Here is a 15,563-nt window from a genome sequence, read left to right as displayed (position 1 = left end):
AGACTACTATAGCTGAATCCCATACAAAACATAGGAGGTGATCCAGCTTTAAGAGAGTACCTACGCCTATGGAATGGCTTTGTGAATGGGCTTTTTCCTATTTTATATCAGAAATACACGCGGACGAAGTCGCAGGCAAATGCTAGTTCAGCATATAAGGATGAACCCGGAAGACTTGATAAACCCCCTTGACACCCTCTAATAAGCTGTTGTACCGAATACAACCAATTTACTCTAAGTTTTATTCAAATCATCGATATTAAATCATTTATCTATTAATATTGTACTGAACAAGAGTGTAATTCGGCTTTCAATGTTTAAGTTGAAGACGAAGATGCAGCATATGAGGACGACTCGGAAGACTTTATAGACTCTCTAATAAATAAAGTGTTGCACCCAATAAATTCAATTTACTGTCAGTTTTTTCAAATCACAAGATTAATTCTGTTTTAAATGCTGATAAAGCACATTTTTTTAAATGATGCTTTTTGTCAGCTCTATAACTCGTTTATGGTTAATCCTACAACAAAAATGCAAAGGACCATTTTTATAGGAAATTTTATAGGCTTTAATTTTGATAAGAAGGTAAAAACCGATAGAAGTGATAGTTTCCGAGATAGAAGCAAAAACCCAAAAAAGACACCTTTAGCCCCCTCCCCCTCCTCGAGCTCGACCCCAACCCTCGGGGACTTTTGATATACAGGGGGCGCCAGAACTCGCGCCCCAGAGAAAAATGCCATATAAATTAAGATACCAGAAACATGGAAAAAATGTTAAAAAAAAATATCTATAAAAATTTCGAAGTTATGAGGGTTTAAAATTTAAACGACGCGTTTCAACCACAAAGTGGTCATCCTCATGTGAAAATAAAAACCTGAGGATGACCACTTTGTGGTTGAAACACGTCGTGTTTAAAATAAAAGTTTGGTGTGACGGGTTAAATCATGTTTTTGTTTATCATGTCCATACCAAGAGGATCCAATAAGAAGAATACCAGAAACATTGAAAAAATGTTAAAAAAATTCTATCTATAAAAATTTCGAAGTTATGAGAGCTTAAATTTTGCACTTTGACACTATTTTTTTCTGTTGGAAAAATAATTTTCCAAGTTTTTTTGCTATAGGCTATTAAAAGAGGAAACAAGGAAGCTGTATCCTTGTAACTCTGTTCAATGTTATTTTTGGTTTTGATTGGCAAAATTTTTGTCCCTTTACTAAATAATTGTAAAAGAACATATACAAGATCATCAGTATCATTAAATAGATATAAAAAATGTCAAATGTCAAAATTTTTTGACAGATAGAATTTTTTTTAACATTTTTTTCATGTTCCTGGTATCCTACCTTACTTGAAAATTTTGTCTAGGGCGCGAGTTCAGGCGCATCCTGTATGTCTACCTAAGTGTAAAGAAAGCGTTAAAAAAAATCCAACTCTCTACGATTTTCTTCGATACAGTATCTCACGATATATTAAAAAAAATACTTCTCGACGGTTTTTCAACGCATGCTGTGTCTATGATCCAAGCATATTTAAGTAATCGAACTCAACTCGTAAATATCGATGGCAGACTGTCCGCTGCAAAAGAAATTTCTCATGGTGTGCCACAGGGATCAATATTAGGTCCTTTCTTGTTTCTTATCTACATAAATGATTTTTCTTATTACATCTCAGAACCAAATATAGTCTTATAATTGGATGATACATACAACTCTTGGTTACGCTGATAGGAACAAAAAGGTAAGGTAAGATATCAGGAACATGGAAAAAATGTTAAAAAAAATCTATCTATAAAAATTTCGAAGTTATGAGAGTTTAAATTTTGCACTTTTATTTTAGGAACATAGAAAAACTCGTAAGAAAAATTAAAAATTTTTATGCGTTTACTAAAGAGTGGATGTTAGCTAATAAATTAAACTTTTAAAAAAATAAAACTGTTAAAATAATATTTACTTTAAAAACTTACTTACTAAATTCTTGGGTATATATGTTGATTCAAACTTCACTTGGAAACATCATGTTGATTATGTAGCATACAAGCTGTGTAAAAACACATATTTAATTCGAAACATGTCCAACTGTGTCTCAGAAAAAAATTAAAAGTGAGTTATTGTACATTAATTCAGACATATTTAGATTATGGTTTGTTATATGGGGACATTCTTCGGCATCTCATCGATTATCTAAGTTACAACGCAGAGTAATTAGAATCATGTCAAAAATTGGTTTTTGCGATGATTGTCGACACTTTTTAAAAAACTTAGAACATGTTCGTACATACACAAGACACAAGAGTTTTGAATACATCCTTCAAAATACTCATTTATACAGGGTGCGCCAGAACTCGCGCCCCAGAGAAAATTTTCAAGTAAGGTAAGATACCAGGAACATGAAAAAAATGTTTAAAAAATTTTATCTGTCAAAAAATTTTGACATTTACTTTTTGACATTTGACATTTTTTTATATCTATTTAATGATACTGATGATCTTGTACATGTTTTTTTACAATTATTTAGTAAAGGGACAAAAATTTTGCCAATAAAAGCCACAAATAACATTGAACAGAGTTACAATTTAGGATACAGCTTCCTTGTTTCCTCTTTTAATAGCATATAGCAAAAAAACTTGGAAAATTATTTTTCCAACAGAAATAAATAGTGTCAAAGTGCAAACTTTAAACCCTCATAACTTCGAAATTTTTATAGATAAATTTTTTTTAACATTTTTACCATGTTCCTGGTATCTTACCTTATATGGCATTTTTCTCTGGGGCGCGAGTTGTGGCGCATCCTGTATAAGTCTTCAAATTCCTTTCATAACTATTGAACCAGATCTACTATCTACTAAATAATATTAGATTAACCCAGAAATGCAACAAATTATTATTGTATTAAATTTTATAACTGCCTCGCTAATCATGTCATGAATAAATCCTCTCCTAAACTGCTCTTGAATGATATAAAGTAATATCTTCTGTTCAGGTCGTTCTATTTGATTGAGGAGTTTTTAACTAACAGTCATGATCATTTTGGTGATGTTGTTAAAATGATGTAAACTGGTGATGTAATTAGGTATGTGATATATGACGTGTGTTAAATGTACCTACATTGTTAACACAAATATAATTTATTATTATTAAATAAAAATAAAAATATCAAATTTAGTAAACATATTCCTTAGGGTGTAGAGGTCCGCTAAGAAAAGATTTTTTTGAAAATATATTTATAAGAGGGTGAAACGGGTTGTCAACACTTAAACAAAGATAGAATCATAAATTTGAAAGATATGTTCTTTGGCGGTTGTAAAGCTGCACTAAGACGAGATTTTTAAAAATTAGTTTCTAAGGGAGTGAAATGGGTTGTACACGTTTAAACGAAGATAAAATTTGAAAAATATAATTCTTAGAGAGTGAAGAAGTGCACTAATCAGGCACTTTTCAAAAACAAACCTATAACATGATGAAATAGGGTGTAAACATTTAAACGAAACTATAAACATGAAATTTAAAAAGTTGACTTTGAGAGTGTTGTTGAAAATGCAACGAGATGAAATGGAGTCTGTAACATGCTTTCATCATTTTCTTAAAAATCGGTTCTCTGCTTCCGCGTTGTTTTGAGTTGACGACTCAAGAAAAAAAATAGATAAACAGACTAACTTCACATTTCACATTCACACTAACTTCACATTTCATTAACAAAAATGTATACCTATCGAAAATCTAGACAAAGTCACGGGTGCAAGATAGTATAAAGAGGGTGTTTGTGGATTGCGAGCAAATATTTTAACCACTAAGAGAATTTGTTATGAAAAGTCGAATTGAAGACCAAACAAATTCCGTATCCAAATTTTATTTTTGCAATTTCTCCCCTATGATTTTCACGAGCCGTTCAGTGTATCTGTCCTTGTTAGTTGGAAATAAAAATATCAATGAAAATAAATTGCATTGAATGTTGACCGTGAAAGTTTTTATACAGAAAAAAGGAAACTTTTTGTCCAAAAAAATTACCACTTGTGTCAGTTTAGTTAGTCGTTAATGCGCTTTCGGGTGAATTGTGCACATTGATTTGAAATCAAATTGTCAATCAAGTCATTTTGGCCAACTACTCAAACGCCAAATTAACTAGTGTACGGACATCACTTCCAAGACCGATTTTCACTAAATGTTTGGGCAGCGGTCATTGAAGATCACTAAATTGGACCCCACATATTACCTGAACGTTTAACTAGTGCCGTTTATCTGGATTTTTTGGAAAATGTGTTGTCCGATCTGGTGGAGGACGTGCCCTTGGCGACACATGCGGTATTTACAAGTGGAGCTCCATCTGATATTCAAATTATGCCAAAGTCGTCACCAATGGATTGAACAATTATTTTCCCTAGATGGATTGGTCGCCAATGACCACAGCGGTCACCAGATTTAAATACGTGTGTTTTTTGAGGGTTCACATGAAACAATTAGTGAATTAGTGTACGCAGCTCAAATTTATACCTTCGAAGGGCTGTGTGTGCGAACGCAAACTTCCCTAGCCCGAAGAGTACAAGAAGTGTGCATTGCCAACGAATGACCACATTTCGAGCAATTTTTTATAATAGCAAGTATTGACCCACTAACATTGACACTGATCTACCCTAATGTAGAGATAATTTTTTGTCTACGCTGCTTACGTTCCAAAGTTTTGAATTTTCCATTTTAGGGGTATTAAAGGTTATGCGTTTTTTAATCGAAATTGATTACTCTATCGATTTGGGCAATAAAAATTTGTGTTAATAAGAGAGCAAAAAAATGGAAAAACACAGAAAATGTGACCTGCAACTGTTGGAACCGGAAATTGAGTGGATGTATCCGGTATTCGTGATTACCAGTTAGTTTGAAGGGTATGTTGTCACAGGGAAATGTTCCAAATTTTATAATATTTGGTCAAATAGTTCCAAAGTTATTACAAAAATATCAAATTTCCATACCCACATTCCGAGGGCTGTAAAATTCTTATCAGAAGAGATAGGACACGAGTTATTATTTAAATTAACATCATTTTATAGGTCATTTTTGAGGTTCAAATATTGCCTCATATTTATGAATAACCCTGTATTACGGGATGAAGCATTTAAACGGAAATATAAATATAAAATTTCGACTTTTGAGGGTGTAGAAATGCACTAAGAAGACACTTTTTGAAAATTCGACGAGGTGAAATGGAATGTAAGCGTTTGTAACGTACTTCCGTCATTCTTTTAAAAATCGGCTCTCTGCTCCCACGTTGTTTTTTTGAGTTGATGAATCAAGAAAAAATAGATAAACAAACTATCCTCACATTTCTTCTTGAGAAACAACAAAAATTTATATCGAAAATCTACGTAGAGGAAGTCAGAGATGCAAGCTAGCCTATTATACGAGTTTTATAAGACGACCTATTGACGCGTGAAAGAGTGCTCCAAAAGATTAAGTGCGACAATAAGTCTTATAAAACAAGTGTAATTACGTTTTTTTCTACTTTGCCTTTATTTTTTCAATAAAAAATTATAAAAGTGAATAATCTTGCCATTCAGAAAATTTTATATTCATAGCATGTTGATTGGTATCTTCCTAGCATTGACATTTCAACTTCAAATATCAAAAAATTTAAAACAGCAAGAAGTCAATTAATGTATTATAAATTGTGGAATTGGGAATTGTCGATGTTGAAATGTAAAACGAGGGTAGAGGCATATCATCCGAACTGAGAAAAATGGCGGAGACCACTGTCAGGTTATGTCGTTTGTTTTTTTCATCAAGAAGAACTACTTGCTGAAGCTGTGTACCTACTTAACGAAAAACACCAAACAAACTACTTTAGTTTAATAGAACGGATAAATTGTTGGCTGAAGTTTTAAAAAATACAAGACGGTGAAAGTGCACCCCACCGGAACTAGTACGAATTATACAGGGTGATTCTTAAATAGACCGACAAAACTTTATCACAGCTTCCCAAGGATAAATAAAGACAAACTGTACTCTTTTTACATTTATATATATTAGGGGCAAAACCCCCTTGATTAGTGCCACTTACGGCGTTCATGAATTGTTGCAATGATCAAGTACATTTTCATCAAATTAATACCATGGTTTCCACTACCTGTGCTAATACTATTTACGAACACATCAGTGGCGTACGCTTTACCTCAAAAATAAGTTTAATAAATTTTATTTGGAGAACGGTTAAACAAAGAATTTTTTAAATATTTTTTCCAGCATGTACTTATTTGACACTACCTAGAATAAAATTTTGTCGGTCTATTTAAGAATCACCTATATATTACAATGTTGAGGTTATATTAGTTTGTCAATTCATTATGATACGAGTTGAGTAAACAACCTTTGCTAATATAAAGTTGCGTATCATAATAAGCGCCTTTATGAAACGCATAGTTGCTCTTAGAGATGCAAAGCAAAGTAAATTTTGCACTTTGACTCTAGTTCTTTCTGTTGGAAAAATAATTTTCGAAGTTTATTTGCTACAGGCTAGTAGAAGAGGAAACAAGACAGCTGTATCCTAAATTGTAACTCTTTTTAATGTTATTTGTGGCTTTTATTGGCAAAATTTTGGTACTTTTACTAAATAATTATAAAAAAAGATATACAAGATCATCAGTATCATTAAATAGACATAAAAAAATGTCAAACGTCAAAAAATAAATGTAAAATATTTTTGACAGATACAATTTCTTCAACATTATTCCCATGTTCCTGGTATCTTATCTTACTTGAAATTTTTCCCTGGGGCGCAAGTTCTAACACACTCTGTATAAATATTTATTACAGTACCGTAAATTGTACATATGGTTAATTCATGTATAACAAAATCAAATGTATGCTTACCTTCAAGTAGATGCACAAATTTGCAGGCAGGCCGATTACATAAACCTCGATTAAAATCTTGGCACACCGGGAGGGTGTCCAGTAACTGTAAATATAAGACAAAATGTAAGTATCGTTGAAAAATTTCTTTTGCATAAAGTCACGATATTATTTTTGTAATATATAAGTTGGAAAAATTTGGAAAAAGATAAAAATTGTGCGCATGTATGCAACATAGAGAGGATTTATCTATGAAAAAATGCAAATATGTGAGACAAACGGCATACATAAGCACTACACACATCTATAACGTAAATTAATTCATTCACAAATTTGGAATAATGCACATGCCAATAGTTATAGAATCCTAAAAAACTTTAGTGACTTAATCGTTGCAATAAAGATCAGATAGTTCAATCATTCTGCACCACTTCTGTTCTATTCTGATACACACGTGTAAAGACACTTATATCATACAGATATACAAAATATTATTAGTATAAAGGATTTAAAACCTTGTTTCTAATATATAGCATTGTAACTTCAGCCGTTTGGGAATGTATGAGCTACACAATTTGCTAGTAGCATTATTTAAACAATTACAAAATTTGAGCAAATTTTCCAACAAAAGCTTGTGGCAGCAATAAAGGCCAAAACCATAAAGCAGTGTTAATAATACAGGTACAGGTAGTGTATTTTACATGCAGAATGTTTGAAAATCTTTATGAATTAGCAACACTTACATCAACTGACATTTTGAAATCAGTTGAAGTAAGAAATTCAAGCACAAACTCTACGTAGCGTTAATTTAGAAACAAACAATTTGTTTCGTAAGCAATGAAATTAAAAATGCAATCAGATTGTGATACAACTAAGTTAGTAAACAAAATATTTCCATGATTAATATTCACAATATGCTTGCAACTGTCAAGAACAAAAAAAACAAGTTACAATGGCTGATAGTGTCTAACTAAATTATTTACTTTGGCTTTGTAATCTCAATAAGAATTAAATTTAAAATATACTCAGTAAAAAGAACATTGTAACTTGTTATATATGTAACGTACTTCATGTAAGCTGCGCCACTTGTAACCAAAAATTACGGATATATCATTAGTTGACCTTAGCAACGTAGTACAGCAAACATGATGTTAAACATACGTGAATACCTGTCCTTGCTCGTCAGTGTAGACCACAAAAGGGGCGTTTTGGGGCACAGGCGCACCATTGTCTATGCCGGCGACATGCAGTAGTGCAGCAAGCCAACGTCATCGCAGCCAATCAGCAATACGATAACATTACGTTACAGCCATTTAAGATACCCACCATACACCAAGACAAGTGTTGTTTATTATTTGTGTCAAAAGAAAATGGGTTTAAAGTAAAGTATTTTAGAAAACGAAGAAAATTGAGTAAAAACGTGTTTGATGAAAATGGCGGTGTTCAGAGCCATTATAAAATAAACAATATGTAAACACGAACATACATGTATCAAGAATTGACATCAATCAACCCAATTAAACAGTCAGTTTATGTGTGAATAATGTTTTTGCAAGTACAAGAAATTATTGCAGAATTATGAACGGTGTAAATCGGACAACGTAAGCATGAAACAGAAAAGCAACGTGTTATAAGATCAGTTTATAACCAAAATTAAACTTGGTGTGTTCAACGGGTTACCAAAAAATCAAAAGTTCCGTAATTAATATTATTAAAAAGTTCAAGAGAACAATGATTTGATAGTTGAAAAATAAATTTGGATGTGCCCTGAATACACCAGTAAAGATTTAAATAGTAAAGTCAAGAAAAATACTATCTGGTCCGAAAAGGAAGACATGATGGGCAATTACTTACAAAACGTCAGTGCTAAAGACCAAGTAGTTTAAAGCAAGGAAGCAACAATCTCGTTAAAACAAAATAAAAAAATGCCTAACAAGCTGTTACGTGTAGAATAAATCTGCGATGCTACAATTAGTCAATGCGGCTGGATTCTGCAAACATAATGTATTAAATGTGACGTTATAAATAAACGTAGAAACGAATACATGTCTGTTAACAAGACAAACCAGTAATATAGGAATTTCATGTGCCTACGTATTATATTTTACTTACTACAAAGCTACAAAGACCGAGCGAAACAAGAAAATGTGGAAAACAAAGTTTTTAAAATCACTTAATAAAAAAAAACGTATCATTAAAATCACCTTTGCTAGCTGAGTTTTTAACTACCAATAAAGCTAAATGATAAAAACTTGAACAATGTGCATGCAAAGATCTAATAGTAAATGTTGTGCATCATAAAAATAAACTCAACTACAAGACCAAACGCCATAGTATGGATTTAACGAAATAGTGAATAGTGCACATTAAACAAGTTTTCTCTCTGGTAGAATTTTGTCGTAGACAAAACTTTGTTTGACCTGACTGCATATTTTTCACCATCTTAATAAATTACAGGTAATAAACGAAACACTTGCCCTGATTTTTAACATTTGTATTTAGAAAATAAACCTTGGCACAGTGTGTGTGTGTGTGTGTTAGTTATTCAAATCAGCTGAGACTTGATCAAATGGAGACAGTAAGGTACTAAAACAAAATTGTAGAACACAAAAAACGTGGGGCAAGCGAATCAGATTTACAGCCTGTAAAAGACCATTTCATAAAATTTAACAAAAGCAGGTTAAAGAGGAAAACTTCATAAAGGATGTGTTCAGAAACAAATCCCATAAAGCCTTACTACAATAAAAAACCTATATAAACAATTAAAGAAAACTAAAGTAAGAACTCTGTAATTAAGAATATAGAACTTATATGTATCACTAAGGTTTTGAATTGGAGTAAATGTCTATGGTTTATGTTTAAGTTAATGACTGGATACTGGAAAAATATTCAAATAAAAGCATTGATTAATAAAACAAATATCATGCATTTTCAAGCATTATTATTACAAATAATAGCGGTAATAAATGATACATACACCTCAGGATTAGAACATAAACAATACACAGTGGTAAATATAAATATGAAAGGTTTTGTGGCACTTGATGGCAAATGTGACCCACACCTTAGCAAAGCGTGATCAGCAGCCTAAAAGGCACTACAGTATTATAATAACTCATTATAGCTGGCAGCTGATTACGCAGAGTGGTGCAGCTACAAGTTAGATTTTACTCGTACTGCCCAACAAAGCTGTTATTAGACAATAAAAAGATCTACGGTCTAGCTTACAGAGTATTGAAATATTTCTAACCTGTCAATAATAATCCTTAGAAGGAAATATAATCCTACTTCAAAATGCAAATATACTTGTATTATTTTGTAAATACTTAAATCGACAAATACTTTTTATTATTTTTACATGCATCACAATATTATTATGTACCCAATTACATTAAGGTATAAGTGAAACCTTTTTAAATGCTACGTAATAAGACACATTTAAGGGTATGTTACCAAATATATATTATGCTAAAGTACTACTATGTACTACTATTTTATTCTAATCAAAAACTACATAGGTATTTATATATAAATAGGTATATATTATCTTGTGAGACGGCACAAATATTTAGCACAACAAAAACAACTGTCTGAATAAAACACTTCGTTGTACGAATAGTTTGTAGAAACAGAATTAAAATAGATTGCTGTTGTGTCAAAGCAAGGCAAAGACTAGAAACAACCAAATATTAGTTCCGCATCCAAGACAGTTAATTATAAAAAACAAATGACAATCAACTACATTTTGTGCTTCGAGATCAAATCCAGGAAGACAAAACAATAATAGCTAAGCGCCCTTGGGCGATGGTAGGTTTATTATAATTAATATTTCATTAAATGAGAAAGCTGAATCGGTGCTTGCTCACAAAAATATACCCAACCCAAAAAGAGAACTCCAGCACAAAAGAAAAGTCAAGTCTGATAAACATTTATCAAACGGAACCACATGCAATATACACGAATCAAAAGGAAAGCTCCATGCATAATCGAAAGTCAACATAGATAAAAACATAAAAGGCAAATAATCAGCCAGAGCTAATGTCTTTTTGAGTCAGTTACAGATTACAATTTTTTTTTCTAGGGAGATGGCACCTTCTAGTCTCTAAACAAATATAATGCTTATCTACCATGCGACTCAATTAGGCTCTCAAATTGTTTATGAATACCCATAATTTTTCATGCATTATGGTCTAACAAGTACATCTCAAAAATAAAAATCCTGTTACAAAATAAAATCATAACAGACCAGGTCTGCTCGCAAATACGTATTATAAAATACTAAAGAAAATATTGTGTTGTACAGGGAATAAGGATGTTACCTTTAGCGGTGCAAGCAGCAGGTGTGAGGGTATCACAGTATTCAGGCACTCGCTTTTGGTCCGGGGGTCGCTCACAGCATCACCCATTTGCTAGAAATCACGATCGCGTGTTGACTAGATTTTTGTGTTTTTTAGTTAATATAAATTATATTCTTTTTATTAATATTGGTATAACTAAACTAGTATTTATTCATTTAAAATACAAACAATTTAGATAACACAAGTTAATTATACACATAACAAAAATTAAGATATCACTGCTACAAACAACAAAATGCAAAATTGTTTGAAACATTATCCAATTTTTTTAAAGCCGTAAACTTGCGGTAAATTTTTACATGGCATTATCCACAGCCAAAAATATTACACAAAATTAACCCTGAAAACTAAGATAACCAACTGATTAAAAATTATGTAGTTTTAAGTTTTTTGTAAGGCTGAATAACTACGTTATTGTTATTTTGTGCTGCTGCGGCAGCAATGTTTGCACTCGCAGAAACAGTCGTAATGGGAGCTGCAGAAACAGTGACAGGATACTGAGTTCCCAAAATGCCACTGCCCAAAAGTGGTGTTGGATTTGCTGTTGGATATGGTGTTCGGATAATAGAATACGGATTAATAATTGTCGGTGGCGGACGTGAAATATTCAATAAACTTTGTTGAGCCATTGAGTAAGGATTAGCAAATCCTAAATTTAAACTTGTCGTTCCCAAACCGAAAGGAAGAGCAGTAGTGGGATAACGCGTTAAAGTCGGTGGCGGGACAGTCAACGCTTGCTTGTTCAAAGCAACCCCCGTATAGTTCAAGGGGTTCAATTGATTCAGCTGGCCAGCAGCTAAAGACTGACTTACAGCTGCTAGTTTAACGGCTTTCGCGTAATTCTGTTGAGCGACCTCCTTAGCAAGAGCTGCGGGATCTGGTATGGCAGTAGATTGAGACAGAGGCAGAGATGGTAGGGTAGTTGACGGTGCAGACGAAGCAGTCGAGGAGACGGGAGTTGAAATCTCGTTCTCCTTGGCTGGTTGCGACACCGTTGTAGTTGCTGTGATTTCCTGCTGTGATTGAGGAGCAGCAGGAGAAGCGCAGGATGTGGTAGGATTCGGAGCTGGGGAGACCGAATACTCACATGACACGGGCACGAATGGCTGCTGTAACTGCATCAGTTGTTGGTAAGTGGTTGCATTTGGTTGGTATACAGGAACACCAGATTTGTCTGCCGCTGGCCTCTTATAGGGCATCATGGCCGGGAAGGCCTGCCAACAAAAAAATTATAAGAAATCTTCGAACACCTAAAATTACAATTCATAGGCACACTGAGTAAGTATCATATTTCTAGTTTAATATATTGATTTCAAATAAGTTTTATTTATAAAGCTGTCGTCACAAGGGAGAAGTAAAAGCAAGAACCTATGTGGGCATTGCAAAATTTAATTTTAACATTATGCGAAGCCTTGTTAATGGCAAATTGACAGAGTGCAACTCAAAAAATTAAAATGCTTTAAAAAATGTTAGTACTTACAAAACTATCATAATAAAATGACCCAACAGATTTCATATCCATCTGAAATAAAAAATGTAACAGCTCGTTAGTTATAGTAACGACACAAATAAAAGTGGATAATTTTAACCATAAGGTATATTTTCAGGAACACTTATGATACACATGGATAAAATTTCCCACCTTAACAAAGTTAGTCTAGAAGGAGTCGTTCCGTCTAAATGTAACTTAAAGACAAAACACTCAACTAAGAAATATTAATCACAGAACCAAAAAAAAATAATATATTAACAGTATTTGCTGTAATTAAAGTTGCTAGAATGTTGCGAGTTTAATACGTCCGCAGTAGAAAACTGTAAAAATTTAAATGTTAAGCTAACGCAATTAAGAAAAGCCAATTTATACTTAATTGTATATTTCAAATAATATTAAAGATTAAGTAAATTGTTTCGGTCATGCACGTACAAAAATCATCTAAGCACAAAGAAAAAAAAAGCACAGGTTTCTAAGAAAATTTCAATTATGTTAGAAAAATAAAAAGATTGTATAAGCAAAATAAAATAGCTCACAACATGCTAACAACTTAACTCAGGTAGCAGTTCGCGCTTTAATATAATTATAAAATAATTTCTTCTTCAATAAATTTTCTTTTTATCTTGTGTAACCATAAAGTATCACGTAATTAGCTTTTTGTGTTTTTGTATATAGGGTTACTCATGAGAGGGTTATTTCTTATTTTTTTGTGCCGCAATCCATTATACATATTGCAACAATTGATTTCAAATTTTGAAAATAATTATAACTAAATCCACGATAGCTATTATTAGTCTTGTCTTTTTGCCATTAAAGCAAAAAAAATCATCTCTCAAACGATGCGCATGTTTGTTTAGAAGCCGATGGTAGATACTTTAAACACTTTTTATATTAACTTAACTTGATAATTTATTAACCGCAAGATGTTGGGCTTTCTTACGAGGTCATGCATAAAAGATTGCAGAATTGTAAATAGAACAACCATTTTATACCTATGGTCGAGAACATAAACTTCAATTAACATGATGACATTTTGATGGAGTAGATGGGCGAGGAGTGGTTATTTGGTTATTTATTTGTTAAATTTTGATTAAATACAGGTTATCTGACATTTCTGGCAAATCTATCCAACTTACTTTGATTTCTAATTTAAAGAAAATAACATATTTAATTTAGCAGTTAGTGATATTGGTATTGCTGGTTGCGTCAAAAAAAAATCGAAAATAACCCTCTCGTGAATAACCCTGTATAACCAATATACAAATTAACACGTTACCACTGATGAACTACGAACAGAAAATTAGTACGTTACACACAGGATGTCGAGAAAAAATGTTGGAGGGTAATTCCTTAAGTCAATGTGAAAAAAAAACGAGTCTTAAGGACTTATGTCCGAAAATGCTTCCTAAAGGAGTTACAGCAATCACTCGACTTTATATAAAAAAAACTTACTGCATAGGTTGCTTTACAAAATTAAGATCGATATAAGGTTTAAGAAAAATCATGATGTTTTCAAAAACAACGCCTCGCACGAAAATAACACTAGAAACAATTCAAAAACCGTTTTCCACTGCAAAGTTTTACGTCTTAAATAGGTTGACCACAGTGCCTCCGCCCCTTTAACGTACACAATTTTTGATTTATTGCTTTTAATACAATGAGGTGGAGCAATAAAAAAACATATTTGTACCAAAGCGAACAAATGCCATCATGGAAAACGTTTTTCACTTGGAATTTTGTGTAAATTGCAGACTATACTTCTAAGAAACTGAGCTAAATTAGAAAGTAGGCAAATCTCGGTTAGTATTGAACTACGATTCTTAATGATCGTACAAATTTAAATATCTTTGAAGTCGACTAAAAGAGGGTTGAATGTCGAACCGAATGTTGTAGCCAGGAGTTTCAAAAGATTTTAAATGTTCATAGAATATACGAAAATACTGTCTACTGGGATGTCTATTAAAAAAATGTGTCCAACAACAAGAAATTTCGTCCTTCACTTTATAATTGCTGGTATAATTTTCCTGGATCAGACATTTTTGAAAAGGGTACTACAAAGTCGAACGCTAGATACCAACTGAGGGTTAAAGTAAACAGTCTTTGAACTTCTGGTTACGGTGAGTCACAGTGTTCAACTCAAAACTCAACTCCCAACAGTCGTCTTAAAAGATAGATCGTATTTGTACGTTCGTTAGAAATCATGGTCCAATACTAACCGCGATTTGACTATTTTCTAATTCAGCTCAGTTTCTTAGAAGTGCGATTTGTAATTTACACAAAATTCCAAGTAAAAAACGGTTTCCATGATGACTTTGTCCGCTTTCTTACAACTATGATTTTCACCTCATTTTCACTATAGCTGTTGTAGATCCAACGTCAAAAATATTCCTCGGATGCAAATTTTTGGAATTTCATCTCAACCGAGATATAGAAAAAAAACTTATGTTCGCTATTTTCAGAGGACTTTAGCTTCTTTAAGAAACAATTACCGACATTGCTCTATTGCAACCTTTTTCTTATATTGATCTAAAAAATCACTCTCCAAAATCTTTTAATGTTTTTTGCCGGACTATCCGTATATGGTACTATGTATAGTGATGGGTAAATCCCCAAAAATTTCCGGAGAATATTCCAGGAATAATGTAATCGAGTCAACTTTAGATCCGAAAACGTATGTCTGTTTTTGAACTAGCTGCACGTGAAACGTCAAATAAAATGATAAGCTGAAAGGCAAAACAGCAAAATGAACTAAAATTAGTCGCCGACGTAAGTATAATAATAAGACTGTTCTTTTTTGAAGGTAAATCGTAAATTTTGTTATTAAAAACATCATCTTTTTGTTTATGCCATTCTGTCTTCCGACTTGTCATTTTATTTGAC

General features: G+C 32.6%; 1 protein-coding gene across 7 annotated transcripts in view; it reads right to left on the bottom strand.

Annotated features, from left to right (window-relative positions):
- Positions 1 to 15,563, bottom strand: part of LOC123012932 (muscleblind-like protein 1) — a 47,935-nt gene that overhangs the window by 9,678 nt on the left and 22,694 nt on the right. For 5 of the 7 annotated variants that reach the window (XM_044411170.1, XM_044411172.1, XM_044411168.1 and 2 more), the window contains 2 exons: positions 12,672 to 12,713; positions 9,758 to 12,405 (listed from right to left, as the gene is read on the bottom strand). In XM_044411170.1, the coding sequence (XP_044267105.1) occupies positions 11,563 to 12,405; positions 12,672 to 12,713 (885 nt within the window). In that variant the 3' untranslated portion in view covers positions 9,758 to 11,562. Of the gene's footprint in view, positions 1 to 6,854; positions 6,940 to 8,002; positions 8,053 to 9,757; positions 12,406 to 12,671; positions 12,714 to 15,563 lie in introns of those variants that run through there. The other 2 variants (XM_044411174.1, XM_044411173.1) reach the window with 2 other exon arrangements.

This window comes from Tribolium madens, unplaced genomic scaffold, assembly GCF_015345945.1.
Source record: "Tribolium madens isolate multiple individuals breed KSU strain unplaced genomic scaffold, Tmad_KSU_1.1 Scaffold_96;HRSCAF=242;Tcas5.2_LG5, whole genome shotgun sequence".
NCBI classification, from domain to species: domain Eukaryota; kingdom Metazoa; phylum Arthropoda; class Insecta; order Coleoptera; family Tenebrionidae; genus Tribolium; species Tribolium madens.
Note: the sequence above shows the minus strand (reverse complement) of the source record. Positions and strands in the feature narration are given on the sequence as shown.